General features: G+C 58.5%; 3 protein-coding genes across 9 annotated transcripts; 2 read left to right on the top strand and 1 right to left on the bottom strand.

Annotated features, from left to right (window-relative positions):
* Positions 1-1,036: 1,036 nt before the first annotated feature.
* On the bottom strand, positions 1,037-11,219 carry PML (PML nuclear body scaffold). 2 transcript variants are annotated; one of them, XM_074600947.1, is made up of 10 exons: positions 11,198-11,219; positions 10,153-10,255; positions 8,751-9,318; positions 7,819-8,396; positions 7,341-7,393; positions 6,761-6,838; positions 6,456-6,672; positions 5,769-5,821; positions 3,130-3,286; positions 1,037-3,045 (listed from the first exon to the last, which is right to left on the bottom strand). In XM_074600947.1, exons 2-10 carry the CDS (start codon positions 10,202-10,204, stop codon positions 2,471-2,473), a joined length of 2,331 nt encoding a protein of 776 aa, XP_074457048.1. In that variant the 5' UTR covers positions 10,205-10,255; positions 11,198-11,219; the 3' UTR covers positions 1,037-2,470. The 2 variants fall into 2 exon arrangements, with proteins under 2 accessions (XP_074457048.1, XP_074457047.1); XM_074600946.1 differs by lacking the exon at positions 11,198-11,219 and adding an exon at positions 11,061-11,189.
* STOML1 (stomatin like 1) lies at positions 10,310-17,219 on the top strand. Of its 6 annotated transcripts, none has more exons than XM_074600952.1 (8): positions 10,310-10,476; positions 11,607-11,888; positions 12,086-12,192; positions 12,339-12,488; positions 12,990-13,193; positions 14,048-14,276; positions 14,927-15,142; positions 16,215-17,219. In XM_074600952.1, the coding sequence occupies exons 2-8, from the start codon at positions 11,741-11,743 to the stop codon at positions 16,415-16,417; spliced, it is 1,257 nt and encodes a 418-aa protein (XP_074457053.1). In that variant the 5' UTR covers positions 10,310-10,476; positions 11,607-11,740; the 3' UTR covers positions 16,418-17,219. The 6 variants fall into 6 exon arrangements, with proteins under 6 accessions (XP_074457053.1, XP_074457050.1, XP_074457049.1 ...); XM_074600949.1 differs by having other exon boundaries at positions 10,326-10,476; positions 14,924-15,142; XM_074600948.1 differs by lacking the exon at positions 10,310-10,476 and adding an exon at positions 11,243-11,506 and having other exon boundaries at positions 11,585-11,888; positions 14,924-15,142.
* Positions 17,220-18,286: 1,067 nt separating this feature from the next.
* Positions 18,287-23,173, top strand: LOC141748886 (protein PML-like). Its single transcript, XM_074601576.1, has 4 exons — positions 18,287-18,418; positions 18,964-19,442; positions 20,469-21,040; positions 22,246-23,173. Exons 1-4 carry the CDS (start codon positions 18,386-18,388, stop codon positions 23,052-23,054), a joined length of 1,893 nt encoding a protein of 630 aa, XP_074457677.1. The 5' UTR covers positions 18,287-18,385; the 3' UTR covers positions 23,055-23,173.
* The last annotated feature ends 1,667 nt before the right edge of the window (positions 23,174-24,840 follow it).

The raw sequence follows: 24,840 nt of genomic DNA, 5'->3' as shown, positions 1-24,840 counted from the left end.
GTGGGTGGATGGATGGGTGGGTGGATGGGTGGATGTATGAAAGAGCAGGATCTGGGGCTGCCAACCTCTCCTTTCTCACACCACACCTGCCTCAGCCCCAAGCACCCTAAGTTTCAGCACGTTCCTGAACAAGTGACAAGCAGAAGCTGAGCTGGGGGCCAAGTCCACAGCTGTTGACCATCACAGCTCTGGGGACACATCTCCCACTGGTATAAACAAGGGCAGACTCTCAGCTGGAGGAATCACCTGGATCACTGCTGTGGTCAATGAGGGTTTGCTGATTTACACCATTAATCTCCAACTGGTCTTTGAGGGAGGAGACCTCTACAACATGCTGGTCAGGGGCGTTGCCTATTTAAGGAGGAGAAGGCCAGGCCCATAGTTTGGGCTCTCCTGGCTTCTCTACCTTCTACTCCTGAGTTACTCCTCCAAAATCAGGTGAGTGCATGAACCACCACGCTGGGATCCTCCTGCCTGCAGGACCTGGCTGTCTGGGGGTGGTGTGGCTTCTCCTTCCATCTAGATAAGGTTTCCCTCAGTTTTGCCTCAGCCACTTCTCCAAATATTTAAGCCTGTCCTTGCTTTTGATGCTCTGTGGGATGCAAACCTGGTCAGCTGTTAACAGGCTGATGTTTTTATTAGAAATATAGAAATATAACCTACACCATGCAGCTTTCTCAGGGCAGATCCTCCCCTGCCTTGGCCATCCATCCCCTCCCCCCCACCTCCCCCCCCCCGGCCAGCCAACCTGAGTGATCTTGCAGGGTGTAATCAAATGTGAGAGGAACTGTCCCTTTGGCTCTAATTAGTTTTGCATGATTGTTGGGGGAAGAAATCCATTTTCATAAACAGAAAGGATTTATGCTGCTCCCTCTTGCCTTTTCTTCCCCCCCCGCCCCTCCTGAGTCCCAAAGCGCTTTGCTCAGGGCTAGCAGGGACTCGTTTTATGAATGGGTTAGATCGAGCGATGCATTATTAATAACAGCCAATCAAGCAAGCAGCATATTATATATCATTTCAGGAGATTCGCTTAATTCAGTAAAGTTATTTATTGCCCTAAAAAAAAAAAACCCAACAAACCAGAGAGACTCCAGTTCTTCCTTACATCTCTGGCGTGGAGGGGGGTTTCCATCGGGTGGCTGTGGGTGGAAGGGAGGCCCAGGCAGGGCCATACCAACCCGCAGGTGCGCAGAAATTGCCTGTTGGAGGTGGAAGCTGGTGGGACCTTTGGGGAGCCCTCACCCCACAGGGATATCCAACCTGCAGCCCTTTCCTCCAGGGCTGGGGCTTGTTGGATGCCACTCTGCTCACCCCGCAGTGAGAAACCCTTTCCTAGCCAGATGAATGAGCTTTATGGCAGCTCAGGGCAAAGAAACAGCTAATCTGGCTCCCGCAGCCCATTGACTTCGCTATTGTTTTATAAGACTTTGATGAGGCCAGTGACAGCAGACAGATGGGGTCTGCTGTCCTCCGGCCGTGCCCCTTGTAGAGGCTGCTCCCCGCACACAGCCCTGTATCGGACAAAAGAGAATCCCCAGGGTGGGATGGCATCGTCTGAGTTTGGCGCCGAGTCCTGCGTGCCACCAGGCAGTCGTGGGAGCTCCTTTGGGATTGCTCCTTATAAACTGGTGCTGGCTCGGTCCTGGTGGAAGCAGGACTTTGATGCTCCGGGAAGGAAGCCCCTGCCTCGCTGGCCAAGACCCAGCTCCAGTAGACCAGTTGTCTGGGCTACTGCTTCTTCCTGGGGGGCTCCCAGAAGATGCAGGTGACATTTCCTCCCTGTCTCCCCCCAAATTTTCTACGCCTGGCAGCTCCTGCTGCACCCTCTTGGAGAGGAGACCTTCACTGCATCCCTTTTCCTGCCCATCTTCACCCACCTGTAGTCACCCAGAGGACCTGTTCATCATTCCCACCCCGTGCCCGAGACAGCAGACAAGACGCCCCGGTGACGGTCGCAGCACCTCCCAGGTACGGGAGGGACCCACCGGTGGGCTCCAAGGATGCGCTGCCAGCCCCGGCCCTGTGTGGCTGTACGAAGGGGACACCTGGCGGTGCGTCCCCCGCATTGCCTTGTCGCACACAGCCCCGGCTGGGGACATCGCTGGCAGCCTCTGCCAGTCACCGGGGGCCGCATCCAGGCTGCGGGGTATTTGGGGGGGTGGGGGGGCAAGGTACCTGCTGCTGCCCGGGCAGGGCGACCAGCGTTCCCAGGATCTCCCCTCCCATCCGGCTGGGAAAAGGAAGGGTGGAGACGCCCCAATAAATTACACTGGGCTGCACTGTGCAATTAATTTTATAAAGACATTAATTTGATTGGGTGTTTGTGGGGTTCCCCCCCCCATAGCCCTGACTCCTGAACCTTTTAAGCCCCATGCTGGGAGTGGAGAAGGTCTGCGAGAGCATTCCTGGTAAGCATCCCTGCTGTGGTTAGTCTGAGACCTGGCCAGCTCAGCTCATGCCATGATTGCGCTCATGCCTCCTCCAGCTCCCAGAGGATGAGGTTGCGCCGGGCCAGGATCTTGGCCGCCCTCCTGGTGAGCAGCTTCTCCTGCACCAGGGTCTGCAGGATGGTGTAGCTCTGCAGGTTGCAGTGGGTGAGCATCATCCCCGTGTCGGGTTGAACAGGGAGCGCCAGGACTCCCCAAAGGTCCTGCAAGGCCTTGGCCGTGGCCAGCGTGCTGCCCTCATTGAGTTGCTGCTGCAGGTACCCTCTCAGCAGGTTCTTCAGCCTGTAGGAAGAGGCCTTGGGCAGCTTTTCCTTGATCAAGGCCAACATATCCACGTAACCGCCCACAACCTGGCAGAAGTCCACTTTCCTGCCTGTGGCATCCAAGGCTTTAAAGAGAGCAGGCAGCTCCAGCGTCCAGAAGTTATAGACGATGAGGATGGGCCTGGGGATCAGGGAAAGGTACCAGAGTAGGTTCTGCATCCCCACCTCCATGGAGACACCTTGGGAGAGCAGCGCCAGCACCGAATCTGGTGTCTGAATCAGTATCTTGAAGGTGCACTCTCCGTTGGCTGCTGCCACCTCGGTGATGTTCTGGGCTGCGGAGGGGAAAGGATGGGGGTGGAGTAAGTATTTGGGGGTGCCCCTCTCTGCCCCCCAGCCCCTTGTGCCCCTATGCTTACTTTTCTGATCAACCTTCAAGCTGAGGAACACCAAGGTGCTTGGCTCCAGCCTGTTGTCCCAGGGGCTGGTGGGGCCAGGGCTGCAGTGGGGTGAGGTGCCGCTCGCAGACCATGTTGGGCTGGAGGACTTTTTACAATCCTTGGGCTTGCTGGAGGCCTGCAAGAAATTTGAGAAGAGGGACAAGTCCCATCTGCCTGCTTAAACCTGGCTGTGAAGGCATGAGGAGCACCCCTGGGTGCACCATTGACCATGGGCAAGGACCTGGTTGCGTGCAACATCACAAAACCCCCAGGGTCTGATGTCCTGGCACTGCCAGGGATGGGTTGGCTGTGTGTTGTGTCTCAGGAGCTGGCTGGCCATGGGGAGCCCCACTGAGAGCCCAAAACCAGGGTCTGGGCCAAGTGAGCAAGAGCAGAGCTCTGCATGCAGCTCCTTTTAAGCAGGTCTTGGGATGCAGGGAGTGGCCAGAGGGCCACAACACGCAGGTCTGGGGACTTGCTTCACATCTCGGGTGGATGCAGCTCATGCAAGGACATAAACCTGGCTGAGCAACCACATCACACGAGACACCACTAGACTTAAAAGATGTGGTTGGTGTCTAGAGGAAAAGTGGGCTGAATCGGGCCAGGAGGAGGTCTGGTGCCCCTCCAGGCTCAGCAGATCCAGGTTCTACCGTGGTGAGTGAAAACAGCCATACCAACCATCCCCTGCCTGGCCTTGGCAGGGATGGACATCCATGGTGAATATCTCCCAAGGGTAAGAGCAGGACAGCAATATATTCAAGAGGTTCCAACCTTGGTTTTCCCTCCCTCTTTGCCCCAGGGACAATCCTGTACCCCTGGCATGGGCACCCTTGGGTGATGGGACGTCCATGTCCCTCTATGCTGGTTCTCTGCATCTTCACCTGCAGCCCAGGAGTGGTGGAAACGCAGTTGGACTGATGCCTGCAGGCGTGTGAGCAAAACCAAGCATTCCTCAGCCCTGCGGAGGTGGGATGGCTTAAATGCCAGGTTAAAATTGCGTGTTTGAAGGGCACATGGGGCCGCCCTGTTTGGGAAGGGACAGGAGAAGGATGGGGTAGTGGTGGCAGTGTCCCGTCCCCCTCACCTGGCTGTGCCCAGGGTGACCCGGGTGGCCTGAAGGGAGTTAGATGAACCAAACTCAGTGACAAAACACCATCGCAGATGCTCTTGTTACCCAAACCAGCAACAGGCAAATTGAATTTATATGCAAAAAAAGGTTTATTAAAGGGGTTAGGCAGAGAGGGAAAGCGTGCGGGATTTGAGGGGGAGGAAAATCACCCAGGTGGAGAGATACGTTCATAGCACCATGGCGGCCGTGGGCGATGGATCCAGGCAGAGCTGGGCGCTGGCGATGCTCTTGTGGCTTCAGCTCCAGGTGACAGTCCACAGGTGACCCCACAAAGGTTCCTCCCCAGCCCCTAAATCTCCTTCTCGAAGATGCCTGAGCTCCTAGGTAGGTCCCCAGCCCTTGCCCCCCCACTCCCTGAGGGCTGCAGCATCCCTGGGTGCATCCCACTGCCTCATCCCACTTTTCTTCCCCTCCCTCAGCTGCTATATAAACCCTTTTCCAGGATTTAAACTGAATTTTCCCAGCTCTCAGGGTTGCACTTCTCTAGCACCCAGATATTTATACCCCTGGGACATCTTTTTTTTTTTTTTTCCAGCCTGCACCTTTGCTACACCCTTAAATCCACGTTGTACCAAAGGACACCTGATTCATGCAGAGATTTCTTGCAGCAAGTGGCTAATGTCCCCAAAAACCCCAGACTCGAGGTTTTTTGGCACTAGCAGGGAGCGGGGACAGGGTTTTAGTCCCACAACTCTCTTCCCCCTCTCCCCCCTCCTCCCTGGTCAGAGATGAATCAGGAAAGCAAGGAAAAACAGCAAAGGAAAAAAAATGAATAAGGAAGCCAGCAGCAGGCTGAGATTTAATCTGGAAACAGCTTTATTAAAGAGTAAGAAGAGCTTCTGCATTAGTTTATACACAAAAAAAATAAATCGGGGCTCTTAACCTCTCATTGAACCAGTGCTGGAAAACCAACCCCTCCTCTCCCTGGTACCCAAATCAGCTGCGCTCACCTCCATTTACAAAGGGATCTCAGCAGGGATCCCGCACCCTTGGTTCATCTAACCCCCTTGGCCAGGACCATTTGGTTGCAATGCACCAGTTTGCGGCAGCAGTGCTGCAAAACGCCACCGCAGGCGGCTTGAGAATGTCACTTTGGGGATGCTCAGATGGTCTCTACCTGCTCCGGTGGCTCCCGGGATCCCTTAGGGGATCGGGGCAGGGTGGGGGATCCCACCCCAGAGCAAATCAAAGAGGGGTTTGCTTGCCTGCAAGCGAGGACCATGGCTGCTCCAGAATACCAGGAGATAGCAGCAAAGGTCTTAGCCCAGGAGCACTAGATTTGGGAGGGCCCCGATGCTCTGCCACCTGGGAGCAACCCTCAAGGAAGAGAAAGCTGCAAGCAAGCCTCTGGCTGATGCTGGGAAGGGAGAAGGCTGGAGGACAGGGAATGGCACCCCAGAGATGATGGGGGGGGGGGGGGGGGCAGCTGCCTCTTCTGCCCACGGCGTGGGGCTCAGCAAGGAGGGAGGCCTGGCGTTACACTCACCGCCGTGTCTTCCTCACTGTCCTCCGAGCTGCTGATGACGATGCTGATGTCTTCTGTGGAAGGAACAGGAGGATGCTGAGGCTTCAAGACTCTTATTTTGGATGGCACCGGTTTTCCCATGGGAGGACTAATCTTATCTCCTGATTTTTGCAGCAGAGGGCCAACGCTTCTACCAGGACCACGTGCCACCCAGCCCTTGGGTGCTCTCAGATGAACCTCAAGGTGGGGGGTAACCTCTCCACTGCTGCTCCACCCCATGGACCCTGCACCAACCACTCCAGAAGATGCATTTCATCCTCCCTCCTGTTTGCAGAGCTGAGCCCGGGACCCCTCGCTGTGGGATGCTGGAGTGGGGCCGGGTGAGCTTGGGGAAGAAAAAGGTGGTTTGCTAAAAATGGTAGTGTTTTTCGTTCCACGAAAACCCAGAGCTCCTGGAGCGGGAGGTCAGGGACTCTCTCTGCACGCTTACCCTGGGTTTTTGGCTCCCTCAGAGGTAGGACATGGAGATGGATGGAGCACCCGCATCCACCCCTCTCCTATTTACCCCCTGGGTACCAGCTCCCACCCTCTGCTGCTCTGACCCCCGGGGGCTGGCCAAGGCTCTGAGTGCACGGGGGTGCAGCGAGGCTGGGAAAGATGGGGGACCCCCATAAAGGTAACAAGGAGGGGCATGTCCCCCGTCCCCACCTGCAACATCAGGGTGGCTGTTGGCGGCCGGGATGCTGCTGCAGTTCTGGTCTGGCGTGGAGGTGCTGGGCCCCCTTCTGCCATCCCACTGGTTTGAACTGGGATCGCTGGGGATCGGCATGCTGTCACACTCCAGCTTCAGCAGCTTGGGTGACACCTGGCTGCCCCTTTCCATGCCGTGTGATGTCCGCTTGGGCCAAATGGTGACGGGGAGAGCCTGGAGAGAGGAGAACATAGGGATGCAAAGGGGCAGGGTGACATCTCCCGGTCCCCAAAGGCTCCTGCCTGGCCGGGGTGGTTCTTACCGAGCTTTTGTGCATCTCCTCGAGGCTGATGGTGAAGGTGGGCAAGATGCTCTGGCTCTGGGGCTCGACTGGCTCTTGCTGCAGAAAGAGCGCGGAGCAGCGTTAGGGTGAACCTTGAGGCCACCCATCCCTCTGCAGGGCTGGAGTGTCCCCAAGCAGTGGGCAGAGTTGGGAGAGGGCAGAAACATCCTCATCAGGGGGGAAACTGAGGCACAGCCCAGCCCTCCAGCTTGGCTCAAGGCTTGTGCTTGAGCTGTGGGTGTTTGGCAGCGTGACGGCCCGGGTAGGCTATGGATTCCCCCGCCGAAAATGAGGGATGAAGCAGGAGGGGGTGGGAGCATGCCCGGGGAGCAGGCAACGATGGCTCCAAAGCAGGTCCTTCTCTGCCCAGGCAGAAACTGCTCCTGGGGGTTTGTTGTTGATGAAGAAAGGGGAGTGATGGGCTGGGGAGGGGAAGGCAAACCCTTGGGGGAGGCCTGCAAAGGCCAGAGGAAAGTGGAGGGGGGTGGATCCACGTTTCAGCTGACACAGGAGCCCTCCCTGCATGGCAGCGCACCGGGACGAAACACGGACATCTCACCAGGTTGTTCTCTGGGGCCACCTCGACCATGGGGACAGCTTGGGAATTAGTACCTGCAATGGAGAGAGGAGGGCTGCAATCCCAAATCAGAACCTCCGGAGCTCCCACTCAGCCCCGGCAGCAGCCAAGCAGGGGAAAAACCTGCCCAGCGCCTGCAGCAAAGAAAGGGCAGCTCTGGTCTCCTTCCCATTTCCCAGCCCTTTGGCTTGGGATGGCCCGAGGGGTTTTAGGAGCTGGGGAAGCAGAAACCAGTATCATCAGAGCCTGTCAGATTGGTGGGAGACCAAAAAGGGGTTCTGGCCATATAAACGAAGGAGCAAAACTTGGTCCCAGTGGAAACAAGCACCCTACGAGAGTGAATCTTGGCTCATTTTGCTGCAAGGAGGTGGCTCTGAACCCTATGGGAGCAACAGATGGGCAATGGCTTTCTCAGCTGGCCCATGGGGTGGCTGGATCCATCCCCACGGCAGGTCCTCACCTGGGTGGCCCATGACGCGCTCCACCAGCGCCTGCAGCCTGGCTCTGCACTCAGTCAAGTCCCCAGGCTGCGTTCGGTCCCCGGTCACCGGCGGCTGCAGCCGCTGCAGCTCCTCCAGGGAGTCCTTGATGAAGGGCTGCATGTCCATCACCTCCTGCTCCGTGGCGTAGAGGTTCATCTTCTCCACCAGCTGCTCGCCCGCCTCCATCCGCCGCAGCACCCCCTCCACCCGCTCCAGCTCCCTCGACAGCTCCCGACGGCCCTGCTCCTGCCCGGCTTCCACCAGCCCCAGCAGCTCCTCTTCCTCCCGACGGATCAGCCCCACCAGCTGCTCCACACGCTGACGGATCAGCTGCCGCATCTCCCGCTGCACCCGCTCCAGCTGGGCGGCCTCATCCTTCAGCCCCGCGTAGGTGGCCTCGAAGCCGTTTCTCTTCTGCTTCAGCTCCCGGCTGAGGGTGCCCAGCTCCTCCTGCCTGCGCCGGGTCTCGCTGTGGATGTCGCAGAAGGGGGCGTGATGGCTGTCCAGCAGCGCGCAGGAGCAGCACAGAGCCCTCTTGCACTTCTTGCAGTAGATGCTGGAAGGAAACAGGAGCATCCTTCAAAGCCAGTAGGTGAGAAGGGAGAGAAGACCTGGGCATGATTCCCCATCCCCAATGGGCAGCTTAACCGGAGGGGAAACTGAGGCACAGGGCAGGAAAGGGCTTTACTTCACATCACCAGCTGCAGATTTGGGTGTGAAGGTGGGTGTTCAACCCGCCTTTCCTCCCCTCCCTCCCTCCTATGCCAGCCCCATATCACTACTGCTTGGCCTCACCAAGGCTGCAGCAGTCCCTCCCCAAAGAAAACCCCTTGGCTCTTGGTCCTGGAGCAGCAGCCCCAACACCCTTGGTGCAGGATGGGAACCCCCAGGGACAAGGCACCACTCTCACCTGGAGATATGGCCCTGGTTGGCATGACCAGGACTGGAGCAAAAGAGGTTGCAGGACTTTCTGGTGTCTTCCAGGAACCGATGGGCTGAGTCGGCACGAAGATCCTCCACTTTCTTGGCCTCGTGGCTCCTCTTCTTGAAGAACCACTGGTGGTCCTCGAAGCACTTGGTGCAGAGGAATTCCTCACACTCCGAGCACCACACCGTCGCCGCTTCCCCCTGGCACCGGCTGCAGCTCGGGCCACCGTTGTCACTGATCTTCTTGTAGATGCTGAGCCTGGCTTGCAGGTTGGTGAAGAGCAGGTTGTCCATGTTGGGGATGCCGCTGGCCTGCGGGATGACCGTCCGGCACACGGGGCACTGCCCAATGGGCTTGTTCTCGCTCAGGCAATCGAGGCACAAGGTGTGGAGGCAGGTGAGGAGCTTGAGGTTGGGCGATTCCTTCCGGCAGCGCTCGCAGGAGACGAACTGGAAGTCATCCTCCACGGCGGGCTGCTGGGACGGAGGGGAGCACGGGGGTGTCCCCGGCTGGGGTCCCATGTCCATGGGGGCAGTGGTGCCACTGCCATCTAGGTGGGATGCGGGGGAAAGTGTGTGAGCTGGGGGGAGGACGGGAGGCTCAGTCCCACCCGTGGGGGCCATGCAGGTCACCCGTGGGCAGCCCACTTTACCCACCCCGCTGCAGGGAAGGGCTAATGGAGCCGCAAGGTGGGCAAGCAGCCCTTCTCCACCCCGCCTTGTCAAAGGTGAGCGGGTGACAGCACCCCGGCAAGGGGAAGCGTGCTCTCCCAGGGGAGATTCTCTGCTGGCTGCAAAGGGTTGTGCTCCCTTCGAGTGTGGGACCCTCGGAGGCTCTTCTTCCCCCACCCCCCCAACCTCTTCCCTCTCGGGGAATTGTGGATTTCAAAGCTGGAGGGAGGGAACGAAGGCCGCGAAGTTGGTTTTCTTTTCGATTTGCCGCCGCTGCCTCTTCCCGCCCCCCCAGCGGGGAGGCCAAGGGTGGGCCCTGGCAGCGGTTCCTCCCCCACCCCGTGGGGGTCCTGCAAAACGTCCCGGGCAGCAGCGGGATGCTGCCACCAGCCCCGTCCCCCGCAACACCCCTCATTTCCCACCCCCCCCCCCCCGGACCCTCTCCAGCCCAGCAGCGCAGGCAGGACACCCCACCACCACACACGCAGAATAAAGCAGCGCCCCCCCCCCCCCCCGCGTTCGCCTCCATGCAATATTTTTGCACCCTAAAAAAAAAAAAAAAAAAAAAAAAAAAAGCCATCGCCCAAGGGGGCGATACCCTCGTCTCCCTTTGTGGGTGGGGGTCTGGGCCAGGCTCTGCTCCCCACCCCCTCCGTCTCACCTCCTCCCCCTCCAGAAAAGTGGGGGGACATCCCCTCCCCCCCGATTCTTACCGGCTGGGGGGCTGGGGCCGGGCGGCCGGGGGGCGGCGGGGCTGTCGGGCATGGCAGCGGCGGCGAACGGCTCTCCACGGGGACTTTCGATTCCCCGACCTGGCTAGCAGAGGGGAAGGAAGAGGAGGAGCTGGCGGGAGGAAGGCGGGGAAGGCAGGGGTGTTCCTGGTGTTGGGAAGGGAGCGACCCGGGATTCCCGGCTCCCACCCGGGCAGCGCCCTCCTCCCTGCCTGCTCCTGCCTTCCCTCTGCCCTGGGGGGCCGGCGGAGGGGGGAGATGCAGACACTGGGGGGGTTGCTGGCCGGCGGGGTTGGGGGGATGCAGGTATCGGAAGGATGCTGGTACCGGGAGGGGGGGGAATGCAGACCCTGGGATGGGGATGCAGGCACCGGAGGTGGGAGGGGAGCGGGGATGCTGGTATCCGGGTGGGGGGGATGCAGGAATCGGAGAGATGCTGCCACCAGGGGAGCCGGGGGGTGGGGGGGCGGGGGGAGTACAGGCACTGGGATGGGGATGCTGGTACCAGGGCGGGCATGCAGGCACTGGGGCGGGGAGGGAGATGCTGGCACCTGGGGGGGGGTTGGAGGGCACAGCTCTGCTTTAACTTCTAGATAGGAGACCCCCCCCACCCCACCCCTAAGCAGTCCTGGGGTGCATGTCTGGGTCCTGGCTCGGTTGTAAAGGCTGTGCCTGGGGCAGTGTCTCAGGCCCCCGCTTCAGCCAAAGGGGGCTTTAAACCTGCCCTATTGCCACCCCCACCACCCCCCCGCCCCGCCATCCCCAGCAGTGACGCTCTGGGCTGCTCGCTGCTCTTCGCTGTCGTTTGAAAGATGGTGAGATTGGCGGGGGGAGTGGGCTTTGGTATGGTGAGAAGGGCCCACCAGAACAGGAATTGCTGGGAAAAATACCTCTCCCGGTTCCCTGTGGGGCTGGGGGACCCTCTGGAGCCAGCCCCCCCTCAAGGTGAATGCGTGATGGAGGACCCGGTTCTCCCCATATGGTTGGTGGAGCAGTTCCCGGGCTGGGCCTTTCCGGAAAAACTCACCCAGCCGTGAACTGTGAGCCGTTTCGTGCCTGTGCCGTCAGCAGCCACATGACGGGCGGACCAGGAAGCACCAGCGGCTCCCTCCTTCCCACCGCAGCATCCTCCCCACGGCCTCCAGTCCCCACGGCCACGGGGGGGGCTGGTGGCCGGGGACACCCCGGGGTTATCTCCCGGCTACCAAGGGGGTGCGATGCGAAGGGTGTCTGCGGGGCCACGGCTTTTGTCTCCCGGCTCGGCTCCTGCCCAGAGGGTCTCCGGGAGGATGTGAAGCACCCCCCAGCTCCCCAACCTGGGTGAGACCCCAGCGAGGTAAAACCTCCGCAGGATTTGATTTTTTCTCGCGAGTATCCTCTGTGAAAAAAGCAGGGCTTGTCAGCTCTTCCCCAGTGTCTCTCTGGTTGCACGTCAGGGCAAGGAGGTTGGATCTGGCTGGGGACAGGCAGAAGCCGTGCCAGCTGCAGAGCTGGCTGGAATGGCAGGGGAAAGCTGGGCTTAGAGGGCTCCGAGCACCGGGAGCGGGCTCCTGTGCAAGGCACCAGCACCATGTTCAGCCGGTCGGGATACCAGGCCCTTCCCTTGGGAGACTTTGACCGCTTCCAGCAGTCCAGCATCGGGCTCTATGGTGCCCAGAAGGGCTTCTTCTCCTTCGGATCCAAGCAAGATCCTCTGGGCCCAGCTGGGAATACCACAGGTGAGTCCCAACCTTAGAGGGGAGATGCTGCCTTCCCCCCCTATTCCCAATTTTGCCATCATGCTAGCTGGGTGCCCCCCACGCTGCTGGCTCCCCTGGGGTGCAGGGTGCATGGGAGGGAAGAGGTTTGGATGGTGGTTCACAGACAGGGAAGGGGGCTTTGGAGCAGGTTCATCCTCTGTTTCATCCCCCTGCAGACTCCTCCCAGGGCTGGTTGTCCTGGATCTGCCATGGGATTATCACCTCCTTGGTCTTCTTGCTGATGGTTGTCACCTTCCCCATCTCAGGATGGTTTGCCTTGAAGGTAAGGGAGGGAAGCAGGCAAGGAGTAGGATGCAACCCATCCTCCATGGCGGGGAACCGTTCCCAGCTGCCCCTGGTCCCATTGCTCCTGGCACCTGCAGGACCCAGGGTTTTGCTTCCGCCCTGGTCTAAACTTTCCCGTTCCAGATTGTGCCCACCTACGAGCGAATGATCATCTTCCGCCTGGGCCGCATCCGGGCACCGCAAGGACCCGGCATGGTCCTGCTGCTGCCCTTCATTGATCACTGGCAGCGTGTGGATCTGAGGACAAGGGCCTTCAATGTGCCCCCCTGCAAGGTGAGTTGTCTTGGGCCTTGGGGCAGGATGAAGAGGCATCTCTCAAATACCCAGAGCAGGTGGATTTGGGGCTGGTCTGACCCTTGGTGCCGTGTATGGACCCAACTTTTGGTTCCTCCATCCTCATGGCGAGGCGAGGGCCGTTGTGGCTGGTGCTGTGAACCCAGAGTCCTCACCTGCCTGCAGTAGAAAAGCTCCTCTTGACTTTGCACGCCTTGTTCAATGCACGTTCCTGGCTGGAGACATCTCAAACCCATCAATCCCTGTCCTTCCCAGATGTCTTTCAATAACAGCCCTGTGCTGGAAACTGGCCTCACCGTCCAGATGACCCCAAAATTCATAATTTGGGCTGGTTTTGTTTCTAATAACCCTCTTAATAAAGAGATCCAGAGCTGTTTGACAGCTGGGAAAGAAGTGAATGCCTTTGCTCCCAAGTTCTGTGCAGAAGGGTTGGGCTGTGGGGCAGAGAGGGAGAGAGATCCTGACTCCCCTCTGCCCCAGCTGACCTCCAAGGACGGGGCGGTCATCTCCATGGGTGCCGATGTCCAATTCCGGGTGTGGGACCCCGTGTTGTCCGTCATGATGGTAAAGGATCTCATCGCGGCCACCCGGATGACAGCACAGAATGCCATGACCAAGACCTTGGTGAAGAAGAGCCTCCGTGAGATCCAGGTGGAGAAGCTGAGGATTGGGGAGCAGATGCTGGTGAGAACTCTCTCAGCCCTGAACAGAGCCCCCCTCGCCCTCCAAACCCTCAGGTTCTTGGTGTGGAAGTAACAGTAAGGGAAAGCTGGAGCTGCAGAAAGTCCATCTGGCCATGGACTTGGCCAAGGAGGGGAGCTGGGAAGATGTGATAAGTGGGGATTAGGTACCTTCAGCCTGTGGGTCTCTGGAGCTCTGTGGCTGATCTCAAAGTGCTTTTGGCCATACAGAAAAGCCCACGTGTTGTCGGCAGCCTTGAATTCGACCTCCATATCTCCACCAGGAAAATGTCTGGAGGGGGCTGCAATCTGGAAAAGGGTTTTTGGGGAGAGAAGCAGGACAGGGTGGTGGCGCAGGAGCAATAACCACTGCCCACAGCTGACGTGGGCCAGGCCAAGAGTTTGTGCATTGAATGTCTACAAGGGGGGGGTACGAAAGGATGCTGGGGGGATATACTGGTATCTCTGGGGTGGTTTGGAGGCCGGAGGTGCTGTCTGGTGGAGCACCATGCCAGAACATGGTACCAAGGGGAGAGCAAGGAAAGGGGCCAGCCTGGAGGAAGCCATGGAAAGGGGAACAAAGCAGAGCTGTCCTCCCTGTCCCAGCCTCCTCCAAGCTGGGAGAGCAACTGGGGGAGATGGGTTGAGCAAGAGCGTGGACACCTTGGAGGAGACAGCCTATTGAGCCTGGTGCAACGCTCCACACCTAAAGGTGGTGGGTACCAGAAGTATAAGCTATGGGATGCCCATGGATGGGAGGCTAGGGTGAGGGGTCCCATGAGGATGGGAGGTCACCATGGCCATACGTGGCTCTGCCTGGGGCTGCCAACACCTCTCTCTTTCTTCCTGGCTCTGCAGCTGGAGATTAATGACATGACGAAGTCCTGGGGCCTGGAGGTGGACAGGGTGGAGCTGAGCATGGAGGCTGTGCTGCAGCCACCCCGGGAGAACCTGGTGGGCCCTCTGGCCACGGCGCCACCCATCGCTGGGCTGGAGGGACTGGATGGCACCATTCAGCAGCTGGCTGCCCACTTCTTCAGCAACACCCTGGCTCTGGCGGGCAGCAAGACCGGCACTCCGGAGACAGGTAATCAACACAGGGCCACCACTTCTCTGCTGGGGGGATGTCCCTCCTGCCCGATGACCTTTACGTTTGTTGGCTGTTTGACGGAGGAGTCAAAGCCTGGGAGATAGCATGCTCCTACGAGCACGGCGCAAATAGGCTGGCAGGGAAGAGGAGAAAGGACCCCTTCAGGCACAGCTCCCATACAGCACATGGCACAACACAACCTTTCCAACAAGACGTTGGAGATGGGACTGGGGAGGGTAGGAGCAGATCTGGGGGAGCCTGGGATGAAGACCAACTCAGATCTCAGCATTCCCATCAGGCAAACATCTGGAAGGGCCTGAGCTTGCCGAGAGTGTCACATCTGAGGGCAACATGGATTTATTATTTTTTTTTTCCCAGAAACCCTACACCAATTTGTGCCCCACTGTTTCTTTCAGGGATAATTTTCCACCCCCTGGTAGCAGGGGAAAAGTAACCCACGGCAGACAGCAGAGCAGGCAGTAGGAAATGGCAAAACCACGTTGTCCTCCTCTTGCTTAACTGGAAACTTGCTGGATAAGTGGGTTTCTCTGCTCCAGAGACCTTCGCTGGTGGGTTCGTGCAGACCAGCAAAGTTCACCACTCAAAGGTGTCCCCTCAATGCACTTCTGTCCCTTTGTCCCCAGCAGACAGTGTGGAGACGGTGAATGAGGTGGAGCCTCCCACCGCTCCCCTCCTCCCCACCGCCGGCAGCACCTGGAGAAAGCCCAGCGCAGATGAACTGCTCTCGGCAGTGGAGCCTGTCCTCTCCGAGGCCCTAGTCGGCCAGGTGGGAGCATCCTACCAGGTCAACATCACCCTGCCCAGTGGCGCCCGGAGCACCTACTTCATAGACCTCTCCTCAGGTCACTGCTCTTTGGGATTGTTGTGTTAGAGGTGGGAGGGCATTTTGCGCCCGTGACCCCTTTGCATGCTTCAAACCCCGCTGAGCTTGGTGGTAGGTGGCCCCAAACCAACCCTGTTTGGTGGCTCTGTGAAAGGCACCCCAGGGCCCGTCAGCTGAGCGCTGCAGTTTGGTGGCTGTGGCTCCCTGGAAGTTCAAAGTAGAATTTGGTTTGGGTTAAAACCATGAATTTTCCTTCAGAAAGAGAGTGTTGATAGAAAATTGCCAGCCAGGTCTCCTCGTGGCTGACCAAGTGGGATGGCTCGGAGACCTCAGAGTTTGTTGTCTCTTCTGTGCCACCAACCCAAGAGGGTAGTGATGGAGGGACATGCATGGGCAGCACCTTGGACCACTGCCATGGTGGAAGATGTCCTCCCAGCATCCAATTCCATTCCCCTGTGGGTGCTGATGGTTTTCCTGGTGGCCATGTGTGCTCATTTTGGCTGGGATGGCGTTAATTTCCTTCACAGTAACTGGTCTGGGCTGTGTTTTTGTTTTGTGCTGGAAACAGTGTTGTTAACACAGGGATGTTTTCCTTATTGCTGAGTCAAGGCCTTCTCTGCTCCTCACACCACCTACCAGTGGGTAGGCTGGGGGTGCACAAGAAGCTGTGAGGGGACGCAGTTGGGACAGCTGACCCCAACTGATCAAAGGGACATTCCATACCATATGACGTCGTGCTCAGCAATAAAAAGCTGGGGGAAGAAGAAGGAAGGGGGGGACATTTGGAGTGGTGGCCCCATACTAGCAACTATGGAGAAAATCAATTATCCCAGCCAAAACCAGCACACCAGGGAAAAAGTTCCTACAGGCCTTGGAGGTGGACCACTGTAGCAGGACATTGGTGGAGCAACACAAGAGAAATTTATTTCCATGAGGAATAAGGACTCCTGTCTCCAAAATCCCCCTGCCCGGCCCTTGTCTGTCATTTGACCCAACTCAATCCTTACAAAATGGTGGGGAGAAACGCCAGCAGGTGAGGCTGCATCCTGAAGCCGGCTGTTTCCCCCTCTCCCACCCATCGTGTCCTACAGGCAGCGGGCGAGCTGGCCGAGGTGTGCCCGAGGGCAACCCTGATGTCATTCTGGAGGTGGCGGAGAAAGACTTACAGGACCTCTTCCTGGGTGACCTGCGCCCCTTGAGTGCCTACATGAGCGGGAAGCTGCAGGTGAAAGGCGACCTGCACCTCGCCCTGAAGCTGGAGGATCTCGTCAAGGCGATGAAACAACATAGATAGAGCATGCATGTGGGTGCGTGTCTGTGTGCATGTGTCTTTGTAGGTGTGCGAAAGGGGGGGACATATAGGGGTGCTGCATAGTGGGGGGCCTTGCCCTCCTGGAGCTCCTGCTGCCTTCCCCATGGAGGTTGTAGGAGTTGGGTGAAGACCTGAGCAGGGAAACTGAGGCTGAGCTCCATTGCCTGTCCTTGTCTTTATCCACCCTTCCCATCCTTTCCCTACAATGTTACGGGATGGGAACCTGTTGGCACACCAGCAGGTGCCAGTTTGCTTCTGGATCCCTTGGCCATTATGCCACCAGGGCACAGACCCATGTCCTGCTGCCCCCACAACGGGCTGCACGGCCGGGCATCTCAGACTGGAAGGGACATGAGCTGAATAGATAGGACTGGGAAGATCTTGGGGACACTGTGGCCAACGACAGTAGTTGTGGGGTGGGCAGCCAAAGCGGGGCACGAGGGCTGGCTGGACCAGGCTGGGATGCCACCGGTGGGGTGGGGTTGGAGTCTAGTGTGGCACTGCTGAGGGGATGCTGGCACGGATGGGGAAGGGGCAGAAGTGGCGATATGGGGAACAACCTTCCTGGAGCTACCTGGAGCCTTCCCCCCAGAGTGGTTTGTAATAAGTCATTGCGCTAATTTGTGCTTCAAAGTGCTTTTGCATGCATGCTGTGAGGTCTGTCTGGGGGGGAGGGGGGCGTATGGACTGTATATAGGCATATATAGATATTTATTTATTTTGTAAGCTTCCTTTCTACCAACTCTCCATGGACAATAAACCTGGTCTGCAGCCTTGTGCTTGGGCGGCGGTGGGCTGATGACTTCTGCAGGCAGATGGGGCTGCACCCCTCGGTGCCTCGGTTTCCCCAAGGCACCCCAGGGTGCTGCGTAAAGAGGCCGTGTGCTGGCCAGGGCGTGGGAGCTGCTGCCAGTCAAGCAGGTGGCGTGGTGTGACTCCATCTCACTGTGTGATCGTGATGAACACATGCCATGGTGAGAAAGAGTTGTCAGGATGCAGCACAGCTTCTCCGAGGGTGCTCCGCTCCCCTTCAGCACCCAGCACCCCAGGGCTTAAAATGTCTTGGAGCTCCAGGCAGCTTTTTACCAGCCCCCAGGATGTTTTGCTGGACCAGTGGGACATCTTGCTGGCCTGGCCTGGCCTGGCCTGTGCAAGGGGCTGCTTGTTGGAAGCCGGGGGGGGGGCAGGGGGAGGAGGGGGGGAGGGGGAGAGACGAGGGAGCGGGGGGCAAGGAGAATGTTTCCGTAATGTAATGTTTTACGGATCCATTCAGGTCAAACCACCTCCTAAATGTCTTCTTCAAGGCCTTGGGGCGGGGTGGTACCAGCCTGGCTCAAGCTTTGGAGATCCTACAGACATCAAAAGCCCCCGGGGCAGGGGAGGGGGGGGAGGGTAGTGACTTACCATCCCCCTTCTCCTTTTGTGGCTACCAGGCTGGGTGAACCCCAAGTGTTCGTGGAGCTCCCCCTTTTTCATGGTGGTCCCCCTTTCATGGTGGTCCCCATGGTGCAGATGGCCTGGGGCGGGGGGCGGTACCGATGCCCTGCAGGAAGGGGTAAAGGAGAGTCAGGACACAACCAGCTTCCCCCCCGCCAAGCCAAACGGGGATGTGGAAATACTCTCTAAGGTGGCGGGGGGGAGACGCACAGTCCCCGAGTCCCCCCGCAGCAGGATACTGGGGTCCTGCAATACATTTCCCGGGGGATGCTGCTCCTTGGGGTGGGCTCTTGAGGTCGGGAAGGGCTTTCCGCGGCGGGGGGTTGCCGGGGCTGGGAGTGTGTTCTGCGCAGTTGTCCGTCCCCCCCCCAGCCCCGACACGAAGGAGGAGTTACTCGGAGCGCGGAAGAAACCGAAAGTGCGGGCAGCGCAGGCAGGAGGCGGCAGGGGCGGACGGGGAGGGAGCGGGGGGGACGGGGTGGGGGGGCAGCTACCGGCCCTGCCCGCCCCGCCATGGCCGGCCCCGACCCTGCTCCCGGCCCCCAGGTGAGCGGCTGCTGGTCCGGGGATGGATGTTGGGGGGGATGCAGTGCGGGCCGTGGGCTCCGGCGGGGGCAGGGGGCTCCGAGCCGGGGGATCCAGGCCAGCAGGGAGCCCCCAGCCCCAAGGCGTGGCGTGGGGGGGGGTGTGATGGGGATAAGAGTTTTGGGGTGTTTCCCCACCCCCTTCCCCGACCCAGCCTTGCAAAAGCAGAGGGAGGGAGGCAGGAGGCCGGAGGGATGGGCTGAGCCAGGGAGGTGGCTGCGAGGGTGGTCCCCACCCCACAGGCGTGTTGTCCAGGGGTCTTTAGATGCATTCTCCACGCCCCAGCTCTGCCCCTCTGCCCCCCACCCCAAGCCCCATAGCCAGGGGGACCATCCCAGGCAATCTCTGGCCTGTTTACAGGACCTGGGCATCACTGGTGAGAAGTGGTTGCTCACTGGTTGCTCCAAGTAGGGTTTGCAAGTCACTTCTTCCCCCCAAGGTGCAGGGGGGGAAGCTCATAAAAACCCACCCCAGTGCTTATTCCTCTTCCTTCTTCCCTCCCCAAGCTCCTAGAAGATGACTTCCAGTTCATCCTTTGCGAGGGCTGCCGGAAGGAACTGCCCAACCTCAAGCTCCTCACCTGCCTCCACACCTTATGCCTCGATTGCCTGAGCAAGAACAAGCCCGTTGGGCAGTGCCCCGTGTGCCGGACGGCCATCCCGCAGGCCAGCAGCATTTCTGACATGGACAACCTGCTCTTCACCAACCTGCAGGCCAGGCTCGAGATCTACAAGAAGATCGTTGGTGGAGTTGACTTGTTCTGCGACAACTGCAAGAAAGCCGGTGAGTTCTGGTGCTCCGAGTGCAAGGAGTTTCTCTGCACCAGGTGCTTTGAGGCCCACCAGCGCTACCTGAAGATGGAGAGTCACAAAGCCATGAGGGTGATAGACATCAGGGCAGGATCTTTTAAGGACTTCCTCAAGGGCACCGGGAAGACCAGTAACTTGTTCTGTTCCAACCCAACCCACGAGAGCCAGATTGTAAGGTAGGTCTAAGGAGGTCTGTCCTCATCTGGGTGGTTTCTTGTCATAAATCTCTTTGGACTACTCCACGATGGGACTGAGCAGGGTGTCTGTGTCCCTCTGCTGTCCTGATTGCCACCTTGTCATGGACAAGATGGGTGGGACGTAGTGACTGGTGGTGTCTAGGGCATGGAGGGAGTCCATGATGGGACTGAGCAGGGTGTCCCAGTCCCTCTGCTGCCCTGATTGCCACCTTGTCGTGGAGAAGATGGGTGGGAAGTAGTAACCAGTGGTCTCTAGGGCATGGAGGGAAGGTTTGGTGCAAGCTGATGATGGGGACAAGGGAGGGGAGTGTGGGGGGTGTTCCTTGCTAGGATAAGGAGGGTGAGGTTGATGGAGCCCAGCAAGAAGAAGGCCTCTTGTTTCAGCTGCCGTGACAGACAGCAGAGAAGGGTGTGTTTTGATGATGGTGCTAGACCAGCTTGGAGAGGGTCTGGGAACAGCATGGATGCTGTCGTGGTTTAGCCCCAGCTGGCAACGAAGTACCATGTGGCTGCTCACTCATTTCTCCCCCCTCCGCGGGATGGGGAGGAGAATCGGAAGAAAGAGGTAAAACTTGTGGTGCATGAAAGGGTTATCAAACATTGGTGATGGAGCCACCATCCCTGGAGGTATTTAAAAGCCAGGTAGACGTGGCGCTAAGGGACATGGTTTAGTGTTGTTTTTTGTCAATGTGAGGTTGACAGTTGGACTCAATGATCTTCAAGATCCCTTCCAACCTAGACAATTCTATGATTTTATGAATGTCTACCACAGCGCTTGCACAGTCACCGCAGTGACCTTAGCCAGCCCAGCAGAGGAGCAGAAACCCTGTGGAGACAGTGAACCAACATATTTTTTTTGTGATTGGGAGAGTATAAAACCAAATGCCTGGCCCAAACCAGGTGGTAACTTAAATTCAACGAATGCATGACTTAGCAGTTTGATAAACGAATGAATTGCAAAGCGTGCGGCCTGAATTACTGCTCTGCTTGTGCTTGGCCTCACAGCGTTTACTGCAAGAAGTGCAAGAGGGCTCTGTGCTGCATCTGCGCGCTGCTGGACAGCCATCACACCCCCTTCTGCGACATCCGCAGTGAGACCCGGCGCAGGCAGGAGGAGCTGGGCACCCTCAGCCGGGAGCTGAAGCAGAAGAGAAACGGCTTCGAGGCCACCTACGCGGGGCTGAAGGATGAGGCCGCCCGGCTGGAGCGGGTGCAGCGGGAGACGCGGCAGCTGATCCGTCAGCGTGTGGAGCAGCTGGTGGGGCTGATCCGTCGGGAGGAAGAGGAGCTGCTGGGGCTGGTGGAAGCCGGGCAGGAGCAGGGCCGTCGGGAGCTGTCGAGGGAGCTGGAGCGGGTGGAGGGGGTGCTGCGGCGGATGGAGGCGGGCGAGCAGCTGGTGGAGAAGATGAACCTCTACGCCACGGAGCAGGAGGTGATGGACATGCAGCCCTTCATCAAGGACTCCCTGGAGGAGCTGCTGCAGCTGCCAGGGGCCAGGGACCGAGCACAGGCTGGGGACTTGACTGAGTGCAGAGCCAGGCTGCAGGCGCTGGTGGAGCGCGTCACGGGGCACCCAGGTGAGGAGGCACTTGGCCAGGCACGCCGGGGAGGAGGGGACCAAGAGCAGAGTTGAAGGTTAGACCATATTCTCCATGGGTTTCAAGTCTCCTTCCATGTGGTGACTTGATGGACCTGTGCCTCCAGGCTTTGCTCATGAGGTGGGCACGCTGCAGCCTCCCCTAGGGATGGGATGCAGTTGTTGCATCCATCGCTTCCAAAGCAACGCTTGTCTCTTGCTCTCACGGAGTATGGTGGTCCCACAAATGCGGTGGTACTGGGCGGGAATGTGGATGGAGCCATGCCGTGTGGGTTGAAGGACACGGGAGGTGAGCGGCACTTGGACATGAGGCAGATGGAGCATGGGCTCACAGAGGCTGGTGTTGGCAAGGAGGAAGTGGGTTGAAGGGTTGGATCAACTCCATATCCTCTCTCAAAAACGTTTGTGTTGGGGACACGTGCAGGGCCCTCAGGGGTCATAACTATTCTCTCTCTAGGCCTTAGTGTCCTGCCACCCACTGGCCACTTCTGTTCCTCAGATCTCCAGCCAGTTTGTCTTTGCTCAGCCTTTGTCCACAACTATCTGGGCCAAGTTCCCTTTTGGGTTGTTGATTACTGCTTTGGGATGGCATATCCAACCGGGAAGACAAAATGTTCCCTGGGAGCACTCCCCGACAGGGGTGGTCAGAGGTCCATGATCGCTGCTGGGTTTGCAGATCTTCCACCAGCTCTTCGGCAACAGCACTGTGGTGGAGATGCTGGTGTTTTGGGAATGATGAAGGCCTTGGCATCTGTGGTGCATGCAGGGATGGCGTGCCGGAGGATCTGGGTTTGGTCAGAAGGTGGTAGCATCCTTCCAGAAAATGGGGGGCAAAAGCAATGGGAGGAAGAGGCTTTGCAGGGTCTTCTGCTCAATCCCCCTGCTGCTGTCTTTGGACCTGGGCTATGACCAGTGTCCTCCTTGGCCCTCTGTGGGTTTCCACTCCTGAACTCACCAGGGTAAGCTCATGGGCTATGGATGGCCCATAGAAGAGCCCTGGGTGATGACCTGGATGGACAGGTTTGTCCAAGATGGAAACCCTTGGGGTTTCCCAGGGACAGGATGCCTCCCACCCCACTCCTTGCATCTCCATCACATGGTAGGTATCCAGTGAGGCAGGCTGGGAGGACTCTCTCATCCCTGAGTCTCCCTTCCTGCTCCCTTCAGCCTCCCTCTCCATGACAGGTACTGCTGATCCCCAGCATGACTCCCTGTCTGAAGATGATTCCACCGTGATCCTCGACTTCGAGCCTCCCAGGGAGCATTGCCAACCACGTGGAGGTCTCCCCACTGGGCTGTCTGCCCACCACCGGCCCTGTGCCCCCATGTTGGACCCCTCCAGCAGCAGAGGACATGTGTGTCCAGACCAAGGAGGGGATATGTCCCCCACCCAATCCATGCCTCCAGTCTTTCTGATGCAGAGGGATGAAGAAGCAGAGAAAGACTCGGGGTCATTCCATGGGGACACTGTGCCTCTTCCCAGGAGCATCCAGGACTCTCTGGCCACCCTGCAGCAAGATTTTGCTGGCTGGTCCAGGTCCAACGTGCAACAAGCAGACGAGCTCCTGAATATCAGCAATCGCCTGCTGAAAGCTCAGCTCAGGGCAAACAGGCACCTGGTGTCCGTGATCCGGGAGATCCGGGCCATGTCCCGCTCCCTGGCCACTGTCACCTCTGCTATGGGACCCTTGCTGCAGCCTGTGGCCAGCCCACGGGAGCCCCTCACCACAGACATGGACTGGCCATCGCTGCCCTCCGACATCCTGGAGTTATTCCCTTCCAGCACTCCGCAGGAGCATGCACCACCGATCCCAGGGGCTGCCATGGGCCCTTCCGCCAGCAGACCCTCTCCTGCCGCCCCCCCTGCCAGCCCAGCACGCTTACAGACCCATAGCCCAGCCTCTGAGGGGGAATGCCCCAAATCGGGACACTCCACCAAGGGCAAGCGTGGTGGGAAGCCCAGCACCAGACTTCGGAAGCGGAGGAAGAAGTGAGTCTGCAAACCAGAACGTTTGCCATGGACTGCAGCTGCTTGAAAGACCCTTTAAAGGTCCCTGTGGAGACCAGGCTCTCCATCCCACCTTGCTATGCCAATAAATCCTTCTAGGATGAACAGTGCATTGGTCTTTTGCTGGTTTGGGAAGGCAGCATCTCCCCCATCAATGAGCCCTCACCACTGCATGGCAATAACTTGCACAATCCTACTAATTATCTTTTTTCTTTCCTTCCCAGCACCTGCAGCCTCCCGGCTTACGGGTCTGGGATGGGTGGGAGGGCAGCAAACCCGTATGGGAGAGCTGGAGGAAAGGCTTCAGTGCAAGGATGGGTGAATGGGTGGGTGGCTGGGCAGAGCGGGTACCTCTCCAGCCCAGCCTGCAAGCTCACTGGTGGATTCCGGCCTCAGTGGCACGTCCAAGTGGTGTGACCCTCCAAGGAGGTGGCCTGTCGTGGTTTAGCCTCAGATGGCAACAAAGAACCACGTGCCGCTCGCACGTGCCTTCCTAATACAGGAAGGATCGTAAGAAAAGGCAAGACTCTTGGGTTGGGACAAAGGCAGTTTAACAGAACAGCAAAGGGAACAGGCAAACACCACCACCACAGAACAGCAAAGGGAACAGGCAAACACCACCACCACGACCACCACGACCACCACGACCACCACGGATAGGGGAATATACAAACGCGATTACGGAACCGCCGCTCGCCGACCGCGGACCTGGGACGCCCCAGCCCGCTTTTAAGCAGCAACTTCCTGCCCCCTCCCCCGGCAGCTCAGGGTGGGCGTGGCTCACATGGCATGGAATACCAGGAAAAGTTAACCCTATCCCCACCGGAACCAGGACATGGCCCCAGAGCCACCTGTACCTTCTGCTCTCTCCTTTCTTGCTTCTCTCAGATGTCCCCAGCATTTCTCGCCCTCCTCTCAGATCGCTGTGTTTTCCTGCTTTCAGAACCGCCCCCAGCTCCAGCATGGGAAACTCCCACCAGGACTTTGCTCTGGGATTTTTGTCTCATGGTGTTACCCAGCAGGAATTTGGGGCTACCCCCAACCCTTGCATGGTTGCTTGAGCTTTGGCATTTGGTTGCTGCTTTCCAAGTTCTCTTTTGAAAGAGGAGAATCAGCCAAGCTGGTTTGGGGTAGGGCTGCAGAGCCAAGGCAGATTTTGTCCCTTGAAGGCACCTTTCTGGCCAAGGTGCAAACACCTCCTGGTGAGACATGCCGCTGCACACGCTGTAAAAGCTCTCGTTGGCGCGGTGGCTTGCAGATCTTTTCCTGCCTGCACCCTGCCCTGCCCTGCCCACGTCCAGGGCTGGCGAGGGAGAGATGCTGCGGCTGGATCGCGATGGATTTGGGGCCCCTAAACACATCTCCCGCAAGAAAGGCATAGCCCCACTCAAGCAGAAGTGGCCTTCAGCAATGTTGAAGGTGAGTTCTCTTCTGGTTTCCGATCCCATAGTGCACGAAGGACTTGCCTAGCATCAGACCTGTCTGCTTTTGCCTGGAACAACACAGCCCACACAGGACTGGGGCTGAGGGACCACCAGGGTGCCCCTCTGCAGAACGTGTCCCCACCACCCCAGCCTGGGATCAGAAGGGTTTAGCCTTGCCTGCGAGCCCCACAGAGCCTGGGAGTCTCAGGACTCAAACAAGAAGACAGATGATTTATTACCACAGCTTGGGAAGGTTCCTCTGTTCTCCTTTGCAAAGCAGAAAGTTTTCCTGACCCTTGTCAGCAGAGAGGGAACCTTGATCAGGGCAGTTGGAGTGGCCGCAGCCCG

The sequence above is a fragment of the Larus michahellis genome, chromosome 9 (assembly GCF_964199755.1).
Source record: "Larus michahellis chromosome 9, bLarMic1.1, whole genome shotgun sequence".
Lineage (NCBI taxonomy): Eukaryota > Metazoa > Chordata > Aves > Charadriiformes > Laridae > Larus > Larus michahellis.
The sequence above is the reverse complement of the archived record's forward strand: the minus strand, read 5'-3'. Positions and strand labels throughout refer to the sequence as shown.

What these genes read in the sequence shown, in the direction of transcription:
- PML (XM_074600947.1), bottom strand. Translation starts at nt 10,204, where the DNA reads ATGCCCGACAGCCCCGCCGCCCCCCGGCCGCCCGGCCCCAGCCCCCCA. An exon ending in CAGCCACCCTGATGTTGCAG is followed by an intron (nt 5,822 to 6,455) that starts GTGGGGACGGGG and finishes TTCCTTCCACAG; the next exon opens with AAGACATCAGCATCGTCATC. An exon ending in ACAGTGAGGAAGACACGGCG is followed by an intron (nt 3,287 to 5,768) that starts GTGAGTGTAACG and finishes AATTTCTTGCAG; the next exon opens with GCCTCCAGCAAGCCCAAGGA.
- STOML1 (XM_074600949.1), top strand. Translation starts at nt 11,741, where the DNA reads ATGTTCAGCCGGTCGGGATACCAGGCCCTTCCCTTGGGAGACTTTGAC. An exon ending in GGATTGGGGAGCAGATGCTG is followed by an intron (nt 13,194 to 14,047) that starts GTGAGAACTCTC and finishes CTGGCTCTGCAG; the next exon opens with CTGGAGATTAATGACATGAC. An exon ending in CTTCATAGACCTCTCCTCAG is followed by an intron (nt 15,143 to 16,214) that starts GTCACTGCTCTT and finishes CGTGTCCTACAG; the next exon opens with GCAGCGGGCGAGCTGGCCGA.
- LOC141748886 (XM_074601576.1), top strand. Translation starts at nt 18,386, where the DNA reads ATGGCCGGCCCCGACCCTGCTCCCGGCCCCCAG. An exon ending in CACGAGAGCCAGATTGTAAG is followed by an intron (nt 19,443 to 20,468) that starts GTAGGTCTAAGG and finishes TTGGCCTCACAG; the next exon opens with CGTTTACTGCAAGAAGTGCA. An exon ending in GCGCGTCACGGGGCACCCAG is followed by an intron (nt 21,041 to 22,245) that starts GTGAGGAGGCAC and finishes TCTCCATGACAG; the next exon opens with GTACTGCTGATCCCCAGCAT.